The sequence below is a fragment of the Scyliorhinus torazame genome, chromosome 10 (genome assembly GCF_047496885.1).
Source record: "Scyliorhinus torazame isolate Kashiwa2021f chromosome 10, sScyTor2.1, whole genome shotgun sequence".
In the NCBI taxonomy this organism is placed as follows: Eukaryota; Metazoa; Chordata; class Chondrichthyes; order Carcharhiniformes; family Scyliorhinidae; genus Scyliorhinus; species Scyliorhinus torazame.
This window is the reverse complement of record NC_092716.1, coordinates 29,230,448-29,256,334: the sequence shown is the minus strand read 5'-3', so window position 1 is coordinate 29,256,334 and position 25,887 is coordinate 29,230,448. Positions and strand designations below refer to the sequence as shown.

The window sequence follows — 25,887 nt, the reverse complement described above, 5'->3', positions numbered from 1 at the left end:
TTACACTCATGTGACAATAAACAAATCCAATCCAATGTTTATTCCAAAGAGTATAGTATTAAAGTGCAGTGAGTGAGGATCACAGTTCCCGGGCTGAAAGCAACACATCCAAGCATCTGGCCATAGCAATGTCATAGCTATTGCTCATGTTAGGGATGTGTGGGGGGGGGGGAAGGCGGCAGGGGTAGTTGTGGGAGACCTTGAGCGGTGACCATTTCAGGGGCGAATACTCTCCCACACGGTAACAAATCCTTTGAGTTCACATTGACTGACGAGTCATTGACAAAAGAGGACTTTCAGAGACTAATGCTTGTATGTTTCTCATTGGTATTACAGAGAGGAGACCATCAGGTAGATGGAGTTGGATTCATCGCTGCCTGCATTATCACTTTCGGGCAGGAGAGAAGAAGGAGAAGATTGTGATGGATGCAACTTGATAGCCAAAGGGAGGAACAATACCCCCAAGATCCAAAATAGGCAGGGTCTCCTCCAGACACAGGATGAGACTCACAGAGATGTTATGCGTAGGTGGCTCGCAAGACTTAGGATCTCCATAATTCACACCTCCTATCTGCAGATGAATGAAGATCAGTGTCAATGACAGCTCCACATGTTCAGGGATTTGGTTATATTTGCCACATTCTCCAGGAATTGGCATCACCGGGATAGCGAGAGCATCCATCGCCGGTGGCTGTGAAAGTAACAGTCTCTCTGAACCTCTACGGCATTGGCTCCTTCCTGGTAGGATTGCTCAGGCATCCATGAACACCAGTATTGCCATTCCTCTCGTTTCAGCCATGCACTTCAACATGAGAATGAATAGTTACACATAGTTACACATTGTCCTGATCCTGTGAAGGATGAGGAAGCCTCGGCAGCATGTCTCCTTGCTGAAATGAGATACTTACCTGAGGGGGAGGTGCCGGCATCAGGCGTCAGAAGGTGCTGCCTTTTCAAGTGTCTCTCCAGCAACCCAGTCACAATGGAAGGCTACAAGGTGCAGGGGTTGTTGCAGAATCTTCAGTGGCCTCATGCACTTGAAAATGCATTCAAGTGGTCACAGACACCCTTCTTCCCAAAGTCCACAATTATGTCAACGTCAACAGAGATCAAGCAAGCTAGAATTCCAGAGCACAGGCATTCTTGAGGTTTCTGCATTCCCACAGGTGGTAGGAGCCATCAACTGCACTTGTGTGGCTATGAAAGCTCCATGGCAACAGGCACTGCAATACAGAAATCGGAAGAGCTACCTCTTGCTCAATGGACAGATGTGTAGATGTTGTGCGACCACAAGAAACTTGGTGCTTCAGTTGGGAGAGTGGCCAGATGCCGAGGTAGATGAGCTGCACATCTCCTCCATGGGGAGGATATACATAGATACATAGAAGATAGGAGCAGGAGGAGGCCTTTTGGCCCTTCGAGCTGATCATCCAACTCAATAGCCTAATCCTGCTTTCTCCCCATAGCCTTTGATCCCATTCTCCCCAAGTGCTCTATCCAGCCACCTCTTGAATATATTCAAAGTTTTAGCATCAACTACTTCCTGTGGTAATGAATTCCACAGGCTCACCACTCTTTGTGTGAGAAGTGTCTCCTTATCTCTGTCCGAAATGGTTTACCCTGAATCCTCAGGCTGCGACCCCTGGTTCTGGACACACCCATCATTGGTAACATCTTCCCTGCATCTACCCTGCCTAGTCTAGTATATTGAAGGTGATGAGGGTGATGAGGATGATTAGTTTGAGGAAGCTGAGGTTGAGGGGAAGAGGCCATAGCAGGGTCCAGATGAGGCGGGTATGCACACGAGGCCCACATTTCCACCAGATTCCACGATGATACGTTTGTAGCCATCTGGGATGGGCACTTCCCGATTACAAAATGGACACTTTGCAAAGATTGCAGGGAAAATGGACAATACTGAGAAAACAAGCAGGTTCAGGGTTTGTCTGCATATTGGAGCCGCAGCTCCCAGACAAGACCAAAATTGCAAACCCGTTGCATACTAGTGGCCCATCTCCGGGGACAAAAGAGTAACATTTGAGTAACCGATACTAAGGCAGACACCCCGGCGCCAGAGGAGACCAGAACAAAGCAGGCCAACGGCCACCTAGGACACGCCAAGCCATCAGGGCACCCACCCCTTTATTGGAGGAAATCGATAGGAACGATCGAGAAACGGCCCAATTAATTGGGGCCAAGTTCAAGGCCCGCCCAAAAGCGCGTGAAGCCCCTTTTGGGTATAAGAAGGATCCCCCAAGTGAGAATAACTCTCTTGGCTCCGGCTCTCACCGAGGAGAGACCTGCCCAACAGCTGCACCAGAACAAGTAAGTCCAAGGTCAACGCACGCTACCAGACAGATGACCTTAGCTGTTCCCCTTCACCACTTCGACCCCAGCAGCCTCAGAACCGAACAACGGCCATTGTTCCTCTGACTGAGTGGGCGCCCAAAGCTAAGTATATGCTCTCAAGAGTCATTTATCTCGAGAGGCTTGGAATATAAAAGCAGGGATATACTTCTGAAGCTTTATAAAGCATTAGTTAGGCCCCATTTAGAATACTGTGAGCAATTTTGGGCCCCACACCTCAGGAAGGACATACTGGCACTGGAGCGGGTCCAGCGGAGATTCACACGGATGATCCCAGGAATGGCAGGCCTAACATACAATGAACATCTGAGGATCCTGGGATTATATTCATTGGAGTTTAGGAGGTTGAGGGGAGATCTAATAGAAACTTACAAGATAATGAATGGCTTAGATAGGGTGGACGTAGGGAAATTGTTTCCATTAGCAGGGGAGACTAGGACCCGGGGGCACAGCCTTAGAAGAAAAGGGAGTCACTTTAGAACAGAGATGAGGAGAAATTTCTTCAGCCAGAGAGTGGTGGGTCTGTGGAATGTGGGTCCACAGAGGGCGGTGGAGGCCGGGACGTTGAGTGTCTTTAAGACAGAAGTTGATATATTCTTGATTTCTTGAGGAATTAAGGGCTATGGAGAGAGAGCGGGTAAATGGAGTTGAAATCAGCCATGGTTGAATGGTGGAGTTGGCTCGATGGACCAAATGGCCTTACTTCCGCTCCTATGTCTTATGGTCTTATGGTCTTTAGCAGTAGTGATCGTTTAGTCTGTAGTATTTGTGCATGATTATATTCAACTGTGTGTGTAAATAAATAAGCATTTGACTTTGAACTAACTAACTGGTGTATCGAATCTTTGATCAGTATTTGGTTTGAACCTTGTGGCGGTATCAAAAGATACCTGGCAACTCTAGAGCAAAACGTAATTAGAATTAAGGGAGGCGACCATATTGACCGCCATATTCAGAGCCAAATAAAGAGAAACACAATTAGCAACATTTACTGGCGACCTCTGACGGGACTCGATTTAGAAGTGGCCCAGTCACTCCAAGAGAACCCAGATTTGAATTGGAATCCAATTAGAAACAGAAAAACCACAAGTGTGAGAACGATACTGATCAAACCTCCAAGATTCGGAAGCGGATAATATGGCCAAATGGACTTGAATCCTAGTCTCTCATGCGACAGAGGCAGGACAGAGAGCTTGCGCAAATTATGACCCCTCAGACGAGGCCACAACGAGAAATGGGTTTTGAAGAGATTGTCCCACGCTTGGGAGTAATCAGTTCAAGGCAAAACCACATTTGCAAAACCCGAGGAAGAGCACGTAGACATGAATCCAGTTAAAGTGCACCAGAACACTGCATGGGTAAATGATGGCAGGAACAGCCCACAGCAGCCTAAATCCCAAGAATGTTACAACTGTGGACAATTAGAACACTTTGCACGAGAGTGCAACGCACCCCGAAAGCAGCAGAGAAACCAACAGACAGGCACCCTAAATAAGAATAGGGCAAAGCCAATCCATAACATTAGTGCCCGTTCAGAGAACAGAGACATGAACGGCACCGACTGGCGGTGTTCGGGCTCCCCAACTTGGGTCTGCAACACCCTTTGGGACAAGTCCGGTCGACCGGTCGTAGTAGGCAAAGTCCGGGACACCCCGTAGAATTTCTTTGGGACACAGGAGGGTCCCACACCACACTCAATTCCTCCACGATGTTTCAGCGAGACAGGTGGCCCACAACAGACACCATCACACTCAGCGGTTTTACAGGTCATTAACAACAAGGACACATCACAGCCCCTGTAGCGATACAAATATTACGATTAAACACCCCGTAGTGTTGATCTACCACAGACAGCTGAACACATCCTAGGAATCAATTTTATGAGCTCCCACAACCTCTCTTTTGATCCGGTAATTAAATGTGTTGGGAAAATGGCAAAGGCAGCATGAGCCCCCGCCACGCTCACAGTTGGAGACTATGAAAACAGAATTAGCTCAGTAGGAGACTCTGGTTCGACCCTCGACCCATTAATCAGGACAAACAGGTGAGGGAAGTCCTGCAGCAACACAAAGCAGCATTTGCACAGCACAAGCACGACTGTGGCTTGGTAAACATTACAGGTCCCGACCCCAGACCCCAAAAGCAGTATGGTTTCCCCCAAGTCATAGGGAGAAATCTCAAAAATAATAGAGAGTCTGCTTGATCAAGGCGTACTCAGATCAGTAGCCTCCACAAACAACGCACCAATTTGGCCCTTCAGGAAACCCGATGGATCATGACGACCGACCATTGATTACCGGGAACTGAACAAAGTAACCCCAGTAGCAGCCCCCACCATAGCCACGAGTCCCGAGACCATGCTCAAACAGGGACTCCAGTCAAAAAAAAATTTGGTTTTGGACATGAGTAACGGCTTTTGGTCCATTCCATTGGATAAAGCGTGCCAGTACAAATTCGCCTTTATATTCCAGGGACAACAATATACGTGGACGTGCCTTCCACAAGGCTTCCACAACACCCCCTCCATTTTCCACCGACAGCTGGCAAATGGATTAGTAGGTGACTTGCTACTACAGACAGACACAAAGGGAGAGCACATTTTGCTTCTCGCCGAACTCCTAAGGCACTTAAAAGAGATTGGATGTAAAGTCAATCCCAAGAAGGTCCAGATTTTGCAGGAAAAAGTGATTTACTTGAGTACAGTAATCACTCATGGTAAACGCGAGATCGAGCAAAAGAGAACTGACTTGATCGTCAAATTGCCCCTTCCCCATAATGTCTCAGCCCTCCGGTCATTTCTCGGATTGGTTGGCAACTGCAGAAACCATATCGACGGTTTTGCCACAAAAGCAGCGCCCCTACCTGACCTTCTCAAGAAACAGGCACCTTGGGAATGGCTTCCACAGCACACGGATGCCGTGGATGCTTTAAAAAGAGCCCTCAGCACAGCCCCCGCATTACAGGTCCCAGACCCACTTTCCCCGTATGCAATCGAAGTTGCAAGCACCGACCGAACCCTTTCTGCCGTTCTCCTCCAGGAACGCCATGACCAATTACGCCCCGTGACATACGCCTCACGCGTGTTAGATCCTGTCGAGCAAGGATTTTCTGCCTGTGAAAGGCACCTGCTCGCAGTTTTTTGGGTAGTATAGTACTTCGCCTACATTACAGGACTCAACCCCATCACCATTCTCACTGAACACACCCCAACACAGCTATTATTAGACGGTCGACTTAAAGATGGCACAGTCAGCCAAATCCGCGCAGCCCGTTGGACCCTTCTTTTACAGGGATGGGACATTACAGTTAAAAGAACCAAGACCCACACTTTTCTAGCCGATAATTTGCATAATGCAGGTACCCCACATGAGTGTGAGATCATCACCACAAAGCACAACACGGGCCCAATTATACCTAAGTCAGCTCGCAGGAAAGCAGGAAATACACCCCAGAGACCCCAGCCCACAGACATGTGCGCACCCCTGAAAATTTATGTGGATGGCTCCTCCACAGTTTTGAATGGAAAGAGAATTACCAGTTGCGGTATTTATGTAGAGGACGCACTGGGACGAGCCCTAGATGCGATTTCACTAAAGTTGCCAGGACATCTTGGCTCGCAGGCAGCAGAACTGGCAGCCATAGCGTACATTGTAGACCACCCTGACTCGTTTCCGACCCCGGCAGACATATATTCGGACAGTTTATATGTCTGTAATAGTTTAACAGAATTCCTACCCCCGTGGGAAACTAGAGGATTTGTTTCCTCAGATGGAAAGCCCCTACCCTCAGCCCCATTACTCCAACATATCCTAGAGACAGCTAAAAATAGGAAATATGGCATAATTAAGGTTCGCAGTCATCACCGCTCTTGCCCCCCTCCCCCCCCCCCCCAGTAACGTTAAAGCAGACGCCCAGGCGAAGGCAGGTTCCAGACATGGTTACTTTTGGAACCCCCCCCCCCGAGAGCACCCCAGTACATGCGGTTCAGGTCTCACAGACCAACATTCAGAATCCAGCAAAGGCCCAGAAGGAAGATGAAAAACTCAGTTTTAAAAGGCACCTTCCCAGCTCCGTATGACAAGTTTAAGAACGCAATCACCACACATGACGGTGTGATTTTGAAAGAAGGCATTTATGTAATTCCCAGCCAGGACAGGAACCAGATTATTTGTTAGTTCCATGACAATCATGGACACCAAGGCATTTAACCCACCCTAACCCACCTCAGACCTCTCTGCTGGTGGCCTGATTTTAAAGCTGGTGTTACTCACTACATTGAAAATTGCTTGATCTGTGCCCAGAACAATCCGGACAGATATGCAAGCAAGGCTCAGCTTAGTCACACCCGCCCCGTTAATGGCCCCTGGACGAATTTGCAGATAGATTACATAGGACCCCTACCCCCCTGCAGAAATGGTTATAAGTATGTGTTGGTGGTCATCGACACCTTCACAAAATGGGTGGAAGCTTTTCCATCTAGAACGAATACGGCCAAGACAACAGCTAAAATACTAACACAGCACATCTTTACAAGATGGGGCCTCCCACGCAGTATAGAGTCTGATCAAGGCTCCCATTTTACAGGACAAGTAATGAAGAATGTCTCACAATTTTTGGAATTAGGCGGAAGTTTCACATAGCCTACCACCCCCAGTCAAGCGGCATTGCAGAGAGGATGAACAGAACTCTAAAAGCCACTCTCAGGAAAATGGTGCAACAGAACAACAGCACCTGGGATTCAGTTCTCCCATTTGCTTTAATGTTCATAAGAAATACGGTATCCACGTCCACAGGATACACCCCCACGCCCTCATGACCGGACGCCCCATGAAAGGGACAGAGTATTTATTAGGACTGTATTTGGCCAGCCCCGCAGTCACCGCCCTCATGCATGAAAATGCTGTACAGCAGTTAATTGAGAACATAAAGGCAGCCCAGCTCGCAGCAGCTGTGAGACTTGGGACCAGGAGGAAGCAAAGCAAAGCTTGTTTCGACAAAACGGTACACGCCACCGAGTTTGTAGTAGGGCAGCAAGTGATGCTTTCCCTATACAACCCCAGTTCGTTCCTTTCCCCCAAATTTTCCGGACCATACTCCATTTCGGACAAAGTCAGCCCCTCGGTATACAAGATCACATATCCCAACGGCAAGTCTGCGTGGTTCCACATAACCAGCTTAAGGCTTATGGCTCGCAGAACAACCATGCACACCACATCTTGCTCGCAGCAGCAGACGAGCATGCCCTGCCCACAGATGACGTATTCCTACCCACCCCCAGCCAGTGTTGCCCGTCCTCAGACATATCTTCAACCCCACCCCCAGAGGCACGACTCCGCCTCTCCCTTCTTTCAACCAGCAGCGACAGCGACAGTGATAGCGACAGAAATGATGACAGCCACAGCACACCACGTTATGATTATACCCCTGCACCAGGCCCCACACCCAGCGAATCCGAGCATGATTCCAGTGACCCCTTCAAAATCACATACATCAAAGCTCCTGACCCAGACCCACCGCCCGACGATTACGTATTACAACCTAGTAGCTCCAACCTCGACACACAATTCTGACACCGCGACAATTCGTTCAGGCTCATCCGGAATGATGAGATGGACCCCAATTCACCCCAAGCAGCTTTAGCCAAACTACTCCAGTCAAGAGTATGGCAGCCGGGAGAAGATGATGACATCGAGTCTGACTCCCACCAAACAAATCCCTTTGTGACCCTGTTCGCGACTGAGCATTGAGGTGTCCACATGATGGAAAAAAGGAACCGATGGAGAGATACGGTGTCCTATCTGATGGAACCTGCACCATGTGTTTGTTGTATGTGTGTTCGTTTAATGTACATGTTTGTTGTTTGTGAATTTGAAAGTTTTTCATGGCCCCACGCCACCACCCATTTGACGCCCAATGGCTGTTAATGGAACAAGTTTGTCCACAGACAACCGTTCAGAGGAACTAGTTTGTCAGCAGACACCACTCATAGCTACTCTTCTGATTCGATCACGAGAGGCAGCCCCCCACGACGACCACATTCTTACCCGTTCTTGCCGGTCGTTCAGGCAGTGGAGAAACGGTACTGGTCCCCGCCCTGCCTGAGGACCCCCCTCTGGTCAGCTATGCTCGGGTAGAGCACATATGGCACTGATCCCCATCCTACCCAGGGATTCCACCCATTCTTACCCGCCGCGGCCCATACGCACACCATTTTGGCACTTTCAGTTTGAAATTCTTTTGTTTGTTTTTGGCAACCCTTAGGTTGTTTCCGTATGCTATTTACATCCTCAAACACTAGGATGGTAGATTGCACAGGCTGCGAGACCTTGCCGACCATACTTAGAACCTTAGTTAGGCCACACTTGGAGTATAGTGTTCAATTCTGGTCGCCACACTACCAGAAGGATGTGGAGGCTTTAGAGAGGGTGCAGAAGAGATTTACCAGAATGTTGCCTGGTATGGAGGGCATAAGCTATGAGGAGCGATTGAATAAACTCGGTTTGTTCTCACTGGAACGAAGGAGGTTGAGGGGCGACCTGATAGAGGTATACAAAATTATGAGGGGCATAGACAGAGTGGATAGTCAGAGGCTTTTCCCCAGGGTAGAGGGGTCAATTACTAGGGGGCATAGGTTTAAGGTGAGAGGGGCAAGGTTTAGAGTAGATGTACGAGGCAAGTTTTTTACGCAGAGGGTAGTGGGTGCCTGGAACTCACTACCGGAGGAGGTAGTGGAAGCAGGGACGATAGGGACATTTAAGGGGCATCTTGACAAATATATGAATAGGATGGGAATAGAAGGATACGGACCCAGGAAGTGTACAAGATTGTTGTTTAGTCGGGCAGTATGGTCGGCACGGGCTTGGAGGGCCGAAGGGCCTGTTCCTGTGCTGTACATTTCTTTGTTCTTTGTTCTTTGAGACGGCTCGCACTGTGTCAGTATTTTTTTCTTGGATGTCTTGTCCAAATATTTAGTTTTTTTTTTAAATGAGGGAGTCACAGATGGTGACCAATTAGATCGGGTAATTGGCAACAAAGGACAGACAGACAGACATACGAGATCTTAAGCAAGATCATGACAGATATTATGCTTGTGTATCCGGAACCTCAGGAACCCCAGAGGAAGAAAAGAAGAAGACTGACAAAAGGAAAGATGAAGACGACCTTCATGCTTTTCACCTGGATCTTAGCGGGATCCCTTCAGTTGTGCGCGGACGCTACCCCGCTGACCCCTACCACACAGGCCGTGAATGATTCCCACGCCTGCCATACACTGTACCCCGAGATAGTTAACCCCGAGATAGTTACCCCCGAGACAGTTACCGATACCCCAACCTGGTGTGACAAGTTTATAACCTGGTATTCACTATCTTACATCGTAGAATCACTCTTAGTACTGGCGATACTCTGCAGTGTCGTGCAGACATTTAGTCTCAGAAAATGGCGAAGGAGAGCCTCCCGCTCTCGCACCCCGTTATACACGTTTAAGTCCCCTATTTTCGGACTTCACCAAACCCCCCCCACCCCTTGAGTGAATTAAAGTGCATCTGTTTTTCTATATGTGTGTTTTGTTCATTCAATAAAGAAATGTAAACCTCTGTGCTTGACTGCCAAGCCAGAGAAACTTGTGTTGCTGCTATTTGTACAGTTTAAAGTGTTGTAGATTATTTTTGATTGTTTGAGTGAGGATAGTTTATTGAGGATAGTCAGAGGTTCCAGTTTTTTTATTTTGTAATGCATGCCTGAATGTCATAGCACCCCGTAGAGTTTTATAATGATGTATGTATGTAAAATGATTTTAGGTAAAAATTGCGATTCATAGGATAGGGCAGTGTAGAGCCCGTGAAGTGCTTATGGGTGCCCCTCTTGGTCAGAGAACGAAAACGACACTCTTCGCGTTGAGGATCACAAGGAGGGTGTGTAGCTATCTGGGATGGCCACTTTCCGATTACATAATGGACACTTTGCAAAGATTGCAGGGAAAATGGACAATACTGAGAAAACAAGCAGGTTCAGGGTTTGTCTGCATATTGGAGCCACAGCTCCCAGACAAGACCAAAACTGCAAACCCATTAGCATACTAATGGTCCATCACCGGGGACAAAAGAGTAACATTTGAGTAACCGATACTAAGGCAGACACCCCGGCGCCAGAGACCAGAACAAAGCAGGCCAACGGCCACCTAGGACATGCCCAGCCATCAGGACACCCACCCCTTTATTGGAGGAAATCGATAGGAACGATCGAGAAATTGCCCAATTAATTGGGGCCAAGTTCAAGGCGCGCTCAAAAGCACGCGAAGCCCCTTTTGAGTATAAGAAGGATTCCCCCAAGAGAGAATCGCTCTCTTGGCTCCGGCTCTCACCGAGGAGAGACCTGCCCGACAGCTGCACCAGAACAAGTAAGTCCAAGGTCAACGCACGCTACCAGACAGACAACCTTAGCTGTTCCACTTCACCTCTTTGACCCCAGCAGCTTCAGAACCGAACAACGGCCATTGTTCCTCTGACTGAGTGGGTGCCCGAAGCTAAGTATAGGCTTTAGCAGTAGTGATAGTTTAGTCTGTAGCATTTGTGCATGATTATATTTAACTGTGTGTGTAAATAAATAAGCATTTGACTTTGAACTACTAATTGGTGTATCGAGTCTTTGATCAGTATTCGGTTTGAACCTTGTAGCGGTATCGAAAGATACCTGACGACTCTAGAGCAAAACGTAATTAGAATTAAGGGAGGCGACCACATTGACCGCCATATTCAGAGCCAAATAAAGAGAAAAACAATTAGCAACATGTTGTACTGAGTACCCTCTTGGACAAGTGCCTGCCATCATGGACCAACATGAACACCAGCGTTGCCATTCCTCTCGTTTCAGCCATGCACTTCAACATGAGAATGAATAGTTACACATAGTTACACATTGTCCTGTGAAGGATGAGGAAGCCTCGGCAGCATGTCTCCTTGCTGAAATGAGATACTAACTGGAGGGGGAGGTCCCGGCATCAGGCATCAGAAGGTGCTGCCTTTTCAAGTGTCTCTCCAGCATCCCAGTCACAATGGAAGGCTACAGGGGTTGTTGCAGAATCTTCAGTGGCCTCACAGCTGTATGCCGTCAATCTGACACGACTCCTCAAAGAGATCCATCTCAAGCAACGTCAAAATGCACTCTGTCTCACATTGATGGCAAATCAGATAAGTCACTTGGGATAAGGCAGCCGATGGCATTCCACTGATTATTCAGTTGTCTATTGTATATTCTTCCAAATCATTGATATCCGGCACTCTCAGTTAGGTATCCTGGGCTGCATTCATCCTCAGATTAACACGGATGCGGGCCGCCTAAGCTAGACAATATCAAATACTTGCCTGCCAGATATTGAAATGCGTCCTCTCTAACACAGACAGTGTGCCCTAATGGCCAGCCCCAGCTCTTGCAGAATCCAAAATGCTCAGACACCATGAATCCCCCATGAACTCACGTTGTGGCTAACAAAGAGCACACCTCAGCTTCAGTTATTTCGCTCCTATCGCATTGCTCCCCTCCACATTGTCTAAAACAATTATTTGTCTTTCCAGAGCATGCCCAAATGCTATATTGTCCACCAGGAATTACCATTCTGAATTTGCATCAGTGACTTAGGCCATTGCTCAGCTGACGGGATGCATAGTGCTGCATCCCTACTTTGTGACTAGAGCCTGGTCCCCACAATTGACACAACTCCAGGGTGAGAGATGCTGTAAGTTGGACATTGGAGGGCCAGGATAATAATGTGGCCTGAGCCTCGTTACCTTGAGGTGGCAATGTGCTCCCACGTATTGCTGGGTTAGCAGATGTAAACTCTAAAAGTCAAAAACGGGGTTGGCTGACAGGAGCACACACAAGCTCTGGGTTTGGGCACGGAGCACAAAAGCCCTGCAGACAGGCTGAGAGCACCTGGAGTAGCACAATACATGACCCTTCTCCATGAGCGAACACATGCTTCTTTATACTGCACCTTCACCTTTCAAGAATGCAGGTGAGATAGGAAAACACCTGCGCCTCAATTGTACGCAGCCAAGAATAAGCATGACATGGCCCTGCAAAGTGGCCAGAGGTGACGTAGCGGCCTCCATAGCCGCCAGCCCAGGGAGGTGTCACTTAATTGGGGGAAGCAGTTTTCTGGTCTTTGGAGCCATCTCTGCATTGTGCAGCAATCTTGGGTTTCACATGGATTCTGTTTAAATATGGTGCCAGGAGTAAAGAAGTGCCGAGGTCAAGGCGTGGCGGGTGAATCAGAGGTCAATCACCAGCGTTCCAGCGTGTTTCCTGTGCCTGGGCAGAATCACAGAGTCACAGAACAATATAGTGCAGAATATGCCTTCGGCCCATCGAGCCTGCACCGGCATATGCAAAACACCTGGCCTGCCTACCTAATCCCATTTGCCAGCACTTGGCCCATTGCCTTGAATGTTATGGCATACCAAGTGCTCACCCAGGTACTTTTTTAAAGGATGTGAGGCATCCTTCCCCTACCACCCTCCCAAGCAGTGCCTTCCAGACCGTCACCAACTTCTGGATAAAAATGTTTTTCCTCAATCCCCCCTAAGCCTCCTGCCCCTCACCTTGAACTTGTGTCCCCTCGTAACTGACCTTTCAACTCAGGGTAACGGTTGCTCCCTATCCACCCTGTCCATGCCCCTCATAATCTTGTACACCTCGATCAGGTCGCCCCTCACTCTTCTCTGCTCCAGCGAAAACAATCCAAGCCTATCCAACCTCTCTTCATAACTTAAACGTTCCCCCCCAGGCAATATCCTGGACAATTGAGGAATGGTGCTGAATCTTATTGTATTCTCTCTTGATGTACAACTAGCGGAGCATGTGCTGTCACAAATAATTACAAGTCAACTGACAATATTATTAGTCTTTGCTACTCTGCCTGTGTAAAATGGCCTGGACTTAACAAAAATAGCCCAGGAGATTAGAATCAAGTTTCCCTTTGCAGCTCATGGATACTGAACCTAATTGTAGACCTATTTTTGAAACAACATCTGGACCAATATCCATCTTTCTGTTCTATGTATAGAATGAGCACCTGCTTAAAATAGCCTGAAAACAAAATCGTGTTTTGTGGAGGACAAGATCTCACGAATAGCTTAGCAGTAATATATTATTTTCACCACATCTGCTCCACAGATGGAGGTTTCCACGTCCAACCTATTTCCTCGCCAGGCTTCCAGTATGCCACTCCGCTACAATAATCAGAAAATTGATTTTTGTTCAAGTCCTGCTAAACGGTACAGTGGAAAGCATAGTTTATTTTCTGCTTTTAAATGGAACGACTCGGGACATTAATTCTTGCAGTAAATGAATACAAGGGAATGCAAAGTAGAGCGTGTTCCTTCCATGTCCAGCTGGTTTCCCAGCTATCATTGTTGCTATCAGAAGGTATGTTATAAACTTCCAATGAGTCAGTGTGTTCAAACAGCAGAATCAACACTGGCGAGTTTACACATGCTTTCCCAGGACCACATGATAGTCTCGACATAGCATGTGGCTTGAAGAGTAATAACTGAAGCAAAGTCAAGTCTTGTTGGCGACGTTCGTTTGAGCTTTACGAAAACTTACAGTGGACCCCACTTTGTCGGGGGGGGGGGGGGGGGGGGCGGGGGGTCACATACATATTGGTGAATTTAACAGCACCACAATTGATCCTTTTATATTTCCACGGTCACTTCCAAAGCCGCTGTGGGAATGTTTCAATCAGGAATGTTACAGTAGTGATTACCAGCTTCTGGATTCTGATTTGCTATTTTAGGAGAGGGAAAGTTAAGTTCAGGGATCGGGTATCCCCCACTTTGCAAAGTGCAATTTGTTGGAGAACCCAATCTTTTTCTCCTGTTATTTTAAGCGCAGCGGTTGGATGTTTTGCTTTTTATAACCTGAAGCGTTCTGATTCCACAATCGAAGGCCGCTACTGAACAACGCCAACTTGCATTTGTGTAGCGCCTCTTAGGTCATCAAACATTCCCAGGCGCCCCACGAGAGGAGTTAGCGAAGACAATTTGGCACCCTTCGCATAAAGGGGTGTAAAGACATGGGAGGGTCAAGGTAGGTACTCAAGAATATCGTGGAGAGCGAGACAGGGAGGCGGTCAAGGGGTGGGGGGGGGGGGGGGGGCAGGGTTTAAGACCCGGGCAGCTGGAGGCGTTGTCAAACCCAGAGGAGCCGAGAACCTCTGAGGACATCCCAAGAGGCCAGAATGAGAAGGGGGAACCGTTATGTTGAGAGCTTGTGGGACTGGAGGAGATTGTAGAGGCAGGGGGAGGGCTGAGAGATCTAAAATACAGATTTTTAAAAAACCCGCTGCAACAAAAAAAAGTGAGTCTCGACCCAAACGTCAAGGTTTAGTTTCGCCTGTATTTTCTTTTTGAGAGAGAATTCCCTCTGAACATCTCAATCAAAACGCGGGCTCAGAAGAGGGGAATGTGTGCAGCACGGGAACATGAATTCACCGGACCTTGTAGCACAGCAAGCTGACACATGTGTAAATGGACGGCTGGGCGCCCCGCTTGCCAACAGGAATCTTCAGTATTATCCTGACTGAGCAGTTGAGCCATTCCAGGGGACACCGTGCGTCCAAACTGTGTCCACCCCACCTCCTGTAAACACTGAGTGAAACTTTGTAGCTTTGGGGCGCAGGGAATCGGGACAAAAGGAGCATCCAGCTCACAATTCAGAAAATGCTCAACAGGTCAGGGCAGCAGCCCATGGTCATCGACCTGAAAGGTGAACTCCTGATTCTCTCTCCACCGGCGCTGCCTGGCCTGCTGAGGATTTCCAGCATGATCCATTCCTTAATTTTAAATTTGGGATTTGGGGCAACCCGCTGCACTTTGCGTTTGCCTAATCCACGCAAGCTCGGTTGAAAGATTCCTCGTTTACGTATTTACAAAAAACGATGCAGCACAGGTACAGGCCCTTCGGCCCTCCAAGCCTGTACCAGCCATACCACCCTTGTCGAAAACCCTCAGCACTTCCCAGTGCCGTAGCCCTCTATACCCATCCTGTGAGAAACACCGCTCACTTGATAATAATTTACACTTAGTCAAATTCTGAAGAAGTATTTATTTCAATCAATCTTGCAAGAACGGGTGCCGCCGGTAAGCAATAGCAGACACACAGAATTCATACAGCATCACCTGTTATATACGAAAAGAGCAGTTTCCTTATCAGTGATTCCTTATTTGGACTTGTTATGTTCATTTTGTCTTCCCCGCCTGCTTAGTGGTTTCTGTTAGCTCCTGGTATATCCTTGGACCGTCAATTAAAAGATAAGAATGAGGCCCCCTGCTTGCATGCACCTGCGTCCTGTTATTGTACATCCCGTTCCTTCCCGAAGGTCAGTCCTGTACATAGTTACAACAACTTGCTCACTGTAACTTACACAGAACTCCACTTGACATCTTATTTTCCCATCAAGCCTTATTGTTGACATCTTAATTGTGAACCAGAGTTATACATGTAAAAACATAAAATGCTAATTTCTCATAATCCTATCCATATATTTATCCAGATGCTTTTTGATGTAGTGATGCAGCTTTATTACATCTGTTCACACACACAAGGGCATGTGAACACTAACGCTTGGTGTGGTGATCTGGGACGCCTGTAACAATGTTACATGACCCCTTTGGCTCTTTATTCACAGCAGGGGGAGTGGGCTCGACAGACTTGACCTCGTTGACCAACACCAGTTTAGAAACCGTATTTAACGTGAAGGTGAGGGGAAAGTGAAAGTGTCCCATTCAGGCTCTGCCCCCAATCTGTGTCTGGATATCGAGCTGCACATTCTGGGGGTGGGGAGGGAAGTGTAGATTTACAGCAGTGGACGAGAGTAACAGTATCCATACCAGTGCACACAGGGGCTGGTCGCGGCTAGCGAGCAGTGTTGTATTTCTATCCTGCAGGAAGTGCAGTCTTGAGATGCTATAATGTAGCCGAACCGATTTCCGGAATCCGTCCTGGGGCATGGCTAAGGTAAGCCCGAAGCCCCTATGGCCTCGCCTTCACCATTCCGTTCGGACATGGGCGGATAACGGGGTTTGGATGGCGAAGACTGGAGGCTCGCTTCGCCAGTGCGGTTAAATGCAAGGCGGGGAGCATTCAGCAAACATTCCCTGTACAGTCAGCAACACAGGCAGCTTGGTAAATCCCCCCCTGTACAGCAACAGAAATACAGCAGATTGCAGAAGTGCGGGGCTTATCCCGTGTCACACACATTGCCTTGGGGAGGGGAGGGCAAGCAGAGATCATTTTAAACTGAAACCAGTCCCATGATTGTGCACAGTGGGAGCTGAAACATTGGACAAATAACCTTGCAGTTTTGACCGTCTGTCCTGCTTGAAACCCACAGAACAGGAAGAAGTGCGAAAGCCGCAGAGGAACAGAGCAACTTCCTGATGCTGCCGAGTTTGCTGAAGTTTGACATGTCATGACAGCTCCTGGTCGCCCACGAAGCCGACAGCGAGCGCCCTTGTAGTTAGCCGCATCTCTCTGACTGAACGACATACTTGGTGCTCCATTGGGAGGTCAGAAGTTTGAGGCAGTGACTCCCCCACCCCGCTTTTTTGTTTGTTTCTTTTTGCTTCATTTTGTCCCCCCCCCCCCCCCAATGGCTGATGCAGAGTCTGACCTCGGCCTCCATCCCGCCTGGTCTCTGCTCTCCTGGACCTCCTCCTTCCTCATGGTGTTTGGGGGCGCCGTGCCCTACATCCCGCAATACCGCCACATCCAGAGGAGTGGCAACGCTGAGGGTTTCTCCACCCGGGTGTGTCTGTTGATGCTGCTGGCGAGCATCCTCCGCCTCTTCTTCTGGTAAGTGGCAAGAGGAAGTCATTTGGTAAATAATTCTTCCAGGTAACCCCACCACCATAGCATCACTTCAAAGCTTTGGTTCCCCGCTAGATGTAATGGTCCCCCTGTGCACTCCCCCCTCCTCCCCACCCCCTCATTGTAGAGCCCATCGAGTCTGCACTGACACTTGAACAACACCTACCTACTCAATCCCACTTACCAGCACTTGGCCCCTATCCTTGAATGTTAAGACGTGCCAAGTGCTCATCTGGGTACTTTTTAAAGGAGGGGGGCAGGCCGCCTCTACCACCCTCCAAGGCCATGCATTCCAGACATCGCCACCAGTTTTTCCTAACATTCCCCCCTCCCCGCAAAAAAACCCTGCTGTCCCTCACCTTGAACTTGTGTCCCCTCGTGGCTGACCCTTCAACTGAGGGGAACAGCTGCTCCCTTTCCACTCTGTCCATGCCCCTCATAATCTTGCACACCACGATCAGGTCACCCCTCAGTCTTTTCTGCTCCAATGAAAATAACCCAAGCCTATTCAACCTCTCTTCATAACTTAAACACGTCAAGGTCCCTTTTTGCCTCAAAACTTTCCAGGGCCAGGCCAGTTCATTGAATGCTTCCTTGTCAAATTACTCCTTCCAAAGTGTATCACTTCACACTTCCCAGGGTTAAAGTTCATCTGCCCATTTGACCATCCTGTCTATATCTTCCTGTAACCCAAGACATTCAACCTTGCTGTTAACCAGCTGGCCAATCTTTGTATCATTTGCAAACATACTGATCCTTCCACCCCCACCCTGCATCCCCCCCCCCCCCCCCCCCCATCCCACATAGTCATCTATGTTGTTTATATAAATTACAAATAATAGGCAATCCAGTACAGATCCCTGTGGTATGCCACTGGACATAGGCTTTGAATCACTTAAGCAGCCTTCTGTCATCCCCCAATACCTCTTACAACTAAGCCAATTTTGAATCCACTTTATGAAATTACCTTGTATCCCATGTGCACTTGCCTTCTTTTTAAGTTTTCCATGTGAGACCTCGTCAAAGGCTTTGCTGAAATCCATGTAAACTACATCAACTACACTACCCTCATCTACACACCTGGTCACCACAAAAAATTCAATCAAATTTGTTAGATATGACCTACCTCTGACAAAGTCATGTTGTCTATCCCTGATCACACCTTGCCTCGCCAAGTGGAGAAAGACTATCCTTTTAACAGAAAAATATACCGTAACTGTTATGCACTAGATCTTAAAATATTCCAGCTTTTTGGCTCCATTTTCATTATCCAGAAATGTCAGTTACCCCGAGTGAATATTCTGACGTTGGTACCACTTTATAGCTCACCATTTGCACTTATTCTGCTTTCATTAAATACTTGGGAGTCCTGTTCCCTATATTTTCTCTAGTCTATTCCAAAGCCCTCTGGCTGGCCTCTCATGTTCTACCTATTTTTCCATAAATTTGAGATGATCCGAAACTCTGCCGCCCATGTCCCAACTTGCATCTTGTTCTGTTCACACATCACCCTCTGTACATCCGCTGACCTCCACTGGCTCTCAGCTGAGCAACTTCTCGTTTTTGAACTTTTCTTGCTTGTTTTCAGATCCCTTCCTGGCCTTGCACCTTCCTATCTCTGTAATCTGCTCAAACCCACAACCCTTTGAGATATCTGCACTCCTCCAACTCTGATCTCTTGAGCATCCTGAATTTTAAGCGCTGCACCATTGCTGACTATGCCTTCAGCTGCCAAAACTCTGCAATTCTCTTCCTAAACCTCTTTGCCATTCTTCTCCTCTCCAAAATGCTCCTTAAAACCTTTCTCTTTGACTAAATTTGCCGTAAAATCTCCCCATGGTCTATGTCGTATATTGATAAGGTCTAGTGAAGCACCCTGGGGCATATGTGCTGGATAACTACAAGTTATTTTTGTTGTCCCAGTTTTATTTGTTCCATGCAATTTGCATATTTGTTATGCAATGAAGTCCTCTCCTGGTTGCTTCCTTCCAAATTTTTCCAGATTTTCCTCACAATTCATGCTTCTTTCTGCACTGCCTCTGGACCAATCGTGGCCTAAACTCATTGAGCTGCAATTATTTTTTGAGACGTTACTTATGTCAGGATTAGGCAGAATTTATCCTATAGGGTTTTGAAATGCAGACTAGTGTGAAATGAGTTCCTGGAGAGGTTTCACACTTCATGGTTTTGATGTGCTCAGCACGCTTCCACCATCATGCTGTTACTTTAGTGTCTTATTAAAGTTGCATTATAAATCCAGAATTAGGGTCCAACTTAGCTCCAGGGATGCAGGGTGAGACTCACTGGGAGAGGCATGCCCAGTTCTAAACTGCAGTGTCACTCTAGTAAACTGTCAAACCATATTTTAAAGTGATCTCAGACTTCTTTGATACTTTTACACCTACTTCCAGCTAATTTAAATATTTTGATATAATGCGGCTACAAGCTCTAAACATTTAAACTTTAACTACTGGTCAGGGGCTCTGGGCACACACAGCATGGCTTTGGGCAGGTATTATAAATGGGGTACTCCTATCTGTCTTTTCTCTCAAGCAGTCCCTTGAAGCAAAGGGAGACACTTGCCAAAAGCCCGTGACAAGAGCTTGCACATGGAGTCCTTTAATGTGAGGTTGTTGTTGTGCTGCAGCCACTACACGGTTCTGGCCAATCAGGAAACTCTCCCACTCTTATTGCCCACCTTAGGATTTACAGGTTGACAATCAACTTGCCTGGCCATGCCACAAACATCCCATTTGTGGCTATCCAGTCCTGGGACGGCTCAGAGATAGGGATGCCACACACTATTCGAGTATGGCCTAAACTCTGCCTGGTAAGACAGCTGGAGGATATGTAGAAGCATGGAATTTACAATGCACAAGGAGGCCATTCGGCCCATCGAGTCTGCACCAGCTATTGGAAAGAGCACCCTACTTATGCCCTATCCGTGTAACCCAATAACCCCACCTAACCTTTTGGACACTTAAGGGGCAATTTAGCATGGCCAATCCACCTAACTTGCACATCTTTGGACTGTGGCAAGAAACCGGAGCACCCAGAAGAAACCCACGCAGACACGGGGAGAACGTGCAAACTCCACACAGTCACCCGAGGCCGGAATTGAACCCGGGTCCCTAGAGTTGTGAGGCAGCAGTGCTAACCACTCTGCCACCCTGCCACCCTGTCGTTTGCTTCGATCAGACAATGGTTGGGATGCACCGCCTATGTACCTGGTATCCCACCAGCACTGAAATTTATACATGGCATTGCTATACTGCGTGATGGGCAGAATATCGTTCTGGACTGAAGGCAGCATCCAATCAGTGGAAAATACCACTCGTATCGCCACTGCATTGCAACAGCATCCGGCAGCTTGCATAAACTGTTTTTCACATTTTTGAGATACTTTCCTTTTACAGGGTAATTTGAGGTAGAATGGATACTTTTTAGTTAGGCAAATGTTGGGCTTTGGCCCATTTGTGAGTTTGTGCGATACACAGTAAATAATGATCAGATCAGGATAGCCATTCTGTGGGGTAACTTTAATACTCTCTAACTCTGCAAAATGCTTGCAAGCTGAGCAAATGGCGAGGCTCTATTTAGAAGAATATTGATCAGGCCACTTTCGAACCTGAAAAAGCCCAGTCTGCCTCAAATTACCTTGGAGAGACAATGTTTCTTTAAAAAAATGAAAAGCAAGTTGAGCAAGTCGTTCCATGCTGCTAATATGCAGTGACGATTTGAGTGGCATTTTCCACTACCTTCAGGCCAAAAAGACATTCTGCCAACCACACAATTGAATAATGTCAAGTATGAATTTCAGTATTGGTGCAATGCCAGGTACATAGACCCATGTCCCAATGATTTGTTGATCATACATACATAGAAAATAGAGGCAGGAGGAGGCCATTCGGCCCTTCAAGCCCACTTCGCCATTCATTATGATCATGGCTGATCACCAAATTCAATACCCTGATCCCGCCTTCCCCCATATCCCTTGATCCCTTTAGCCCCAAGAGCTATATCAAATTCCTTCTTGAAATCACACAATGTTTTGGCCTCAACTACTTTTTGTGGTACCGAATTCCACAGATTCACCACTCTGGGTGAAGAAATTTCTCCTCAGCTCAGTCCTAAAAGATTTACCCCTTATCCTCAAACTATGACCCCTAGTTCTGGACTCCCTCACCATCGGGAACATTCTTTCTGAATCTACCCGGTCTAATCCTGTTAGAATTTTATAAGTTTCTATGCGATCCCCTCTCACTCTTCTAAACTCCAATGAATAAAGTCTTGACTGATTTAGACTCTCCTCATATGACAGTTCCTCCATCCCAGGAATCAGCCTGGTAAACCTTCACCACACTCGCTCCGTAGAGAGAACATCAGGCGGGATTCTCTAATCCTGCGGCAGAGTGTCCACGCCATCGTAAATGCCGTCGCGTTTTACGACGGCGTTAATGGGCTGCTGCCAGGACTAATTCCCCCTACAGGGGACCAGCACGGCGCTGGAGCGGTTCATGCCGCTCCAGCTGCCGATCCCGGCGCGAACTGTGCGGCGCGGGATCCGTGCATGTGCAGTGGCGCTGGCACCAACGCGCACATGCGCAGTGGCACCAACGCCAATGCGCACATGCGCAGTGGCCTCCTAGAACGCACCGGCCCCGACGCAACATGGTGCACGGCTACAGGGGCCAGTGCATAGGAAAGGATGCCCCAAGTCAGAGAGGCCGGCCCGCCGATCGGTGGGCCCCGATCGCGGGACAGGCCACATCGGAGGCCCTCCCACCGGCCTCGGCGCGGCGTGGCCCGGTCGCGGGGATTCTCCGGCCTGGCCCAGGGTTGGGGGAATCCCGCCCATCCTTCCTCAGATATGGACACCAAAACGGCACACGATACTCCAGTTGTGGCCTCATCAATGCCGTATACCATTGCAGTAAAACATCTCTATCCTATACTCAAACATTTCGCTGTGAAAGCCATTTGCCTTCATTACCACCTGCGTACTGGGGATTGCAGTGCGGAGAGAAAGAGACCAGGAATTAACTCCCAAGAGTCTGCGAGAATAGGAGGGGTAAAACCATGGAGAAAGAGAGAGCAGGAGATCACTTTGAGAGGCAGTGAGTACAGCAGGGATAAAATTGCAGAGAGAGAGAGAGATCAGAATTCACTCCGAGTCAACGGGAACAGCAAGGATAAAAGGACAGAGAGACAGAGGGAGTGGGAATTCACTCTGAGAGTTGGTATGAACAGCAGTGATAAAAACATGAGAGAGAGAGGGAGTTAAGTCCGAGTGTCAATGAGAACAGCGGGGTATAAAATTGTGGAGAGGACAGAGAGAATGGGAGAGCAGCAGTTCACTCTGAGAGAATAAAATCTTGGAGAGACGGAGAGCAGCAGTTCAATCCAGAGTCTGTGAGAACAGAGGGATATAAATTGCGGACAGAAATAAATGGAATTGGATACTGGGAGTTCATTCTGAGAGTTGATGAGAGGCATAAAAGCGCAGAGAGAGTGGGTGATCAATACGAGAGTCAGGAATATCAGCAGGGATACAAGTGCAGTGAGAGAAAGAGAGAGAGAGAACTCTGAAAGTCGGTGAGAGCAGTGGGGATATAAGCGAGGAGAGAGAGAACGGGGTTTAAGCCTGAGGTTTAGCAAGAACAGCAGGGGAAAAAAGCACAGGGAGAGAGCCGGATTTCACGGCAAGAGCCAACGAGAACAACGGGGATAAAAGCACGGAGAGAGGGAGAGAGAGAGTGCGGGAGTTTATTCTGAGTCAGCAAAACTAGTGAGCTATAAAAAAAGGAGAGAGAGAGCAGGAAAACGGAAGTTTACTCCAAGAGTCGGTGAGAAGAGAGGAGATAATAGAGTGGCGAGAGCAAGGTCGTGAGATTTCACTATTGAGAGGCAACGTGAACAGTGGGGGACAAAAGCACAGAGGGAGATGGAGAGTAAGGAAACAAGAGTTATCCCTGAGAGTTGGCGAGAAGACCGGGTATTAAATATTAAGAAACAGTTAAGTTCACCAACGTTTTGAGTTAGAATTGTTGCCTTAATTGCTTTATTGTTTAATAGATTTCACTTAATGTTTAAACTGCCCCATAGAAATAAGGGATACAGGTGGCACTGGGTGAGTTTGATGGAGAAGTGATTACTGCTTAGAATAAACCTGGATTTGAAGAAGTCAAGAGTTGCATATAGTCTTATTGACAGTGTGATGCGGGATCAATGACTCCAGAAGCAAGATCGGATGACAATTGAAGGCTTTATTAGACTAGATGTTTCCCCCAGCAGCGCAGGTACAGAATGCAGCTGCTAGGGAGACACAGACTCTTATACTCTGCCTTACTGGGCGGAACCAGCTGGCAGGCTTCACCAATGATCTTGCTGTCTCAGGTGCCTCCCACAATAATGATCTTACAGCCTCAACCTAGATACCGTAATACCCCTAATACCGACTACCACATACACCCCCTGTTAAAAAAAGAGTCCGGCGGGGGGGGGGGGGTGGGGGGGGGGTGGGGGGGGGGGGGGGGTGGCCTCGCGTCATACAGTGGTAGAGGTTATGGTGGTGTACCTGTCGGTGGTACAGTGTTTTGCCTTATTACATGTCACAACTATTTACAGTATTCATTTTACATGTACATATCAGAATGAAGCAATTAGACGATCAGGGGCCCTGGTCATCCTCTGTGATCGTTGCAGTTTCGGCGGTGATGCAGGCGCTGGCTCGGGCATCCGTGACTCCGGGAGCGTGACTTCGGCTTATTCAGTAGCTTCATCCCCCCCCTGGTGGGACCAGTGGAAGAACCGATCCACCTGGGAAGGGGGCAGCCGTTGGGTGTGCCGGTGGGAGGGAGGGTGGGGTAGGTGGGGGGGGGGGGGGGGGGGGGGAGGGAGTGTGGGTGGGGATCCAGCGGGTGCCAGGTCCCGTAGGGAGACTATATCCTGCCGGCTGTCGGGGTATGCCACGTAGGCGTACTGAGGGTTAGCGTGAAGGAGGTGGACCCTTTCTACCAATGGGTCCGACTTGTGCGCCCGCACGTGTTTGCGGAGCAGAATGGGTGCAGGTGCTGACAGCCAGGTTGGGAGCGAGGTCCCGGAGGAGGACTTTCTAGGGAAGGCAAAGAGACGTTCATGAGGTGTATCGTTTGTCGTGGTACACAGCAGTGACCGGATGGAGTGGAGTGCATCGGGAAGGACCTCCTGCCAGCGGGAGACTGGGAGATTCCTGGACTGTAGGGCCAGTTGGACGGTCTTCCAGACCGTTCCGTTCTCCCCTCTCTATCTGTCCGTTTCCCCGGGGGTTATAACTGGTCGTCCTGCTCGAGGCGATGCCCTTGCTGAGCAGGAATTGACGCAGTTCGTCGCTCATGAAGGAGGACCCCCTATCGCTGTGTATGTAGGCGGGGAAACCGAACAGGGTAAAGATACTGTGGAGGGCTTTTATGACGGCAGCTGCGGTCATGTCGGGGCAGGGAATGGCGAATGGGAACTGGGAGTACTCGTCAATCACGTTAAGGAAGTACGTGTTGCGGTCGGTGGAGGGGAGGGGCCCTTTGAAGTCCATACTGAGGCGTTCATAGGATCGGGAAGCCTTTAGCAGGTGCGTTTTCTCTGGCCTGTAGAAGTGCGGCTTGCACTCCACGCAGATTTGGCAGTTTCTGGTGGCGGTCCTGACCTCCTCGAGGGAGTAGGGCACGTTGTGGGTCTTAAATGGAAGAATCGAGTGACCCCCGGGTGGCAGAGGTCCTCATGGAGGGCCCGGAGTCGGTCCACTTGTGCGTTGGCACATGTGCCGCGGGATAGGGCATCAGGAGGCTCATTTAGCTTCCCGGGACGATACAGGATCTCATCGTTGTAAGTGGAGAGCTCGATCCTCCATCGTAAGATCTTATCGTTCTTTATCTTGCCCCGCTGTGCATTATCGAACGTGAAAGCTACCGACCATTGGTCAGTGAGGAGTGTGAATCTCCTGCCGGCCAGGTAATGCCTCCAGTGCTGCACAGCTTCTACTATGGCCTGGACCTCCTTTTCAACAGAGGAATGATGGATTTCTGAAGTATGGAGGGTGCGTGAGAAGAAGGCCACAGGCATGCCCGCTTGGTTGAGGGTGGCCGCCAGAGTTACGTCGGACGTGTCGCTCTCGACTTGGAAGGGAAGGGATTCATCGATTGCATGCATCGTGGCCTTTGTGATGTCCGCCTTTATGCGGCTGAAGGTCTGGCGGGCCTCTGCCGACAGGGGGAAAACCGAAGATTGGATTAGTGGGCGGGCCTTGTCCGTGTAATTGGGGACCCACTGGGCGTAATATGAAAAAAATCCCAGGCAGCGTTTCAGGGCCTTGGAACAGTGGGGGAGGGGAAACTCCATGAGGGGGCGCATGCGTTCGGGATCTGGGCCTATGACTCCATCATGCACTACGTAGCCGAGGATGGCTAGACGGTCGATGCTGAACATGCATTTGTCCTTGTTGTAGGTTAAGTTAAGGGTTTTTGCGGTACGGAGGAATTTGCGGAGGTTGGTGTCGTGGTCCTGCTGGTCGTGGCCGCAGATGGTGACGTTGTCAAGGTACGGAAACGGGGCCCGCAAACCGTACCAGTCAACCATTCGGTCCATCTCCCGTTGGAAGACCGAGACTCCATTTGTGAC

At 48.6% G+C, this 25,887-nt stretch overlaps 1 protein-coding gene across 2 annotated transcripts in view; it reads left to right on the top strand.

Annotated features, from left to right (window-relative positions):
• Positions 1 to 16,068: 16,068 nt before the first annotated feature.
• Positions 16,069 to 25,887, top strand: part of LOC140430435 (solute carrier family 66 member 2) — an 89,378-nt gene continuing 79,559 nt past the window's right edge. The window contains exons 1-2 of one of the 2 annotated variants that reach the window (XM_072517911.1): positions 16,069 to 16,383; positions 16,760 to 17,220. In XM_072517911.1, coding sequence (XP_072374012.1) covers positions 17,018 to 17,220 — 203 coding nt within the window. In that variant the 5' untranslated portion in view covers positions 16,069 to 16,383; positions 16,760 to 17,017. Of the gene's footprint in view, positions 17,221 to 25,887 lie in introns of both variants that reach the window. The other variant, XM_072517910.1, reaches the window with a different exon arrangement.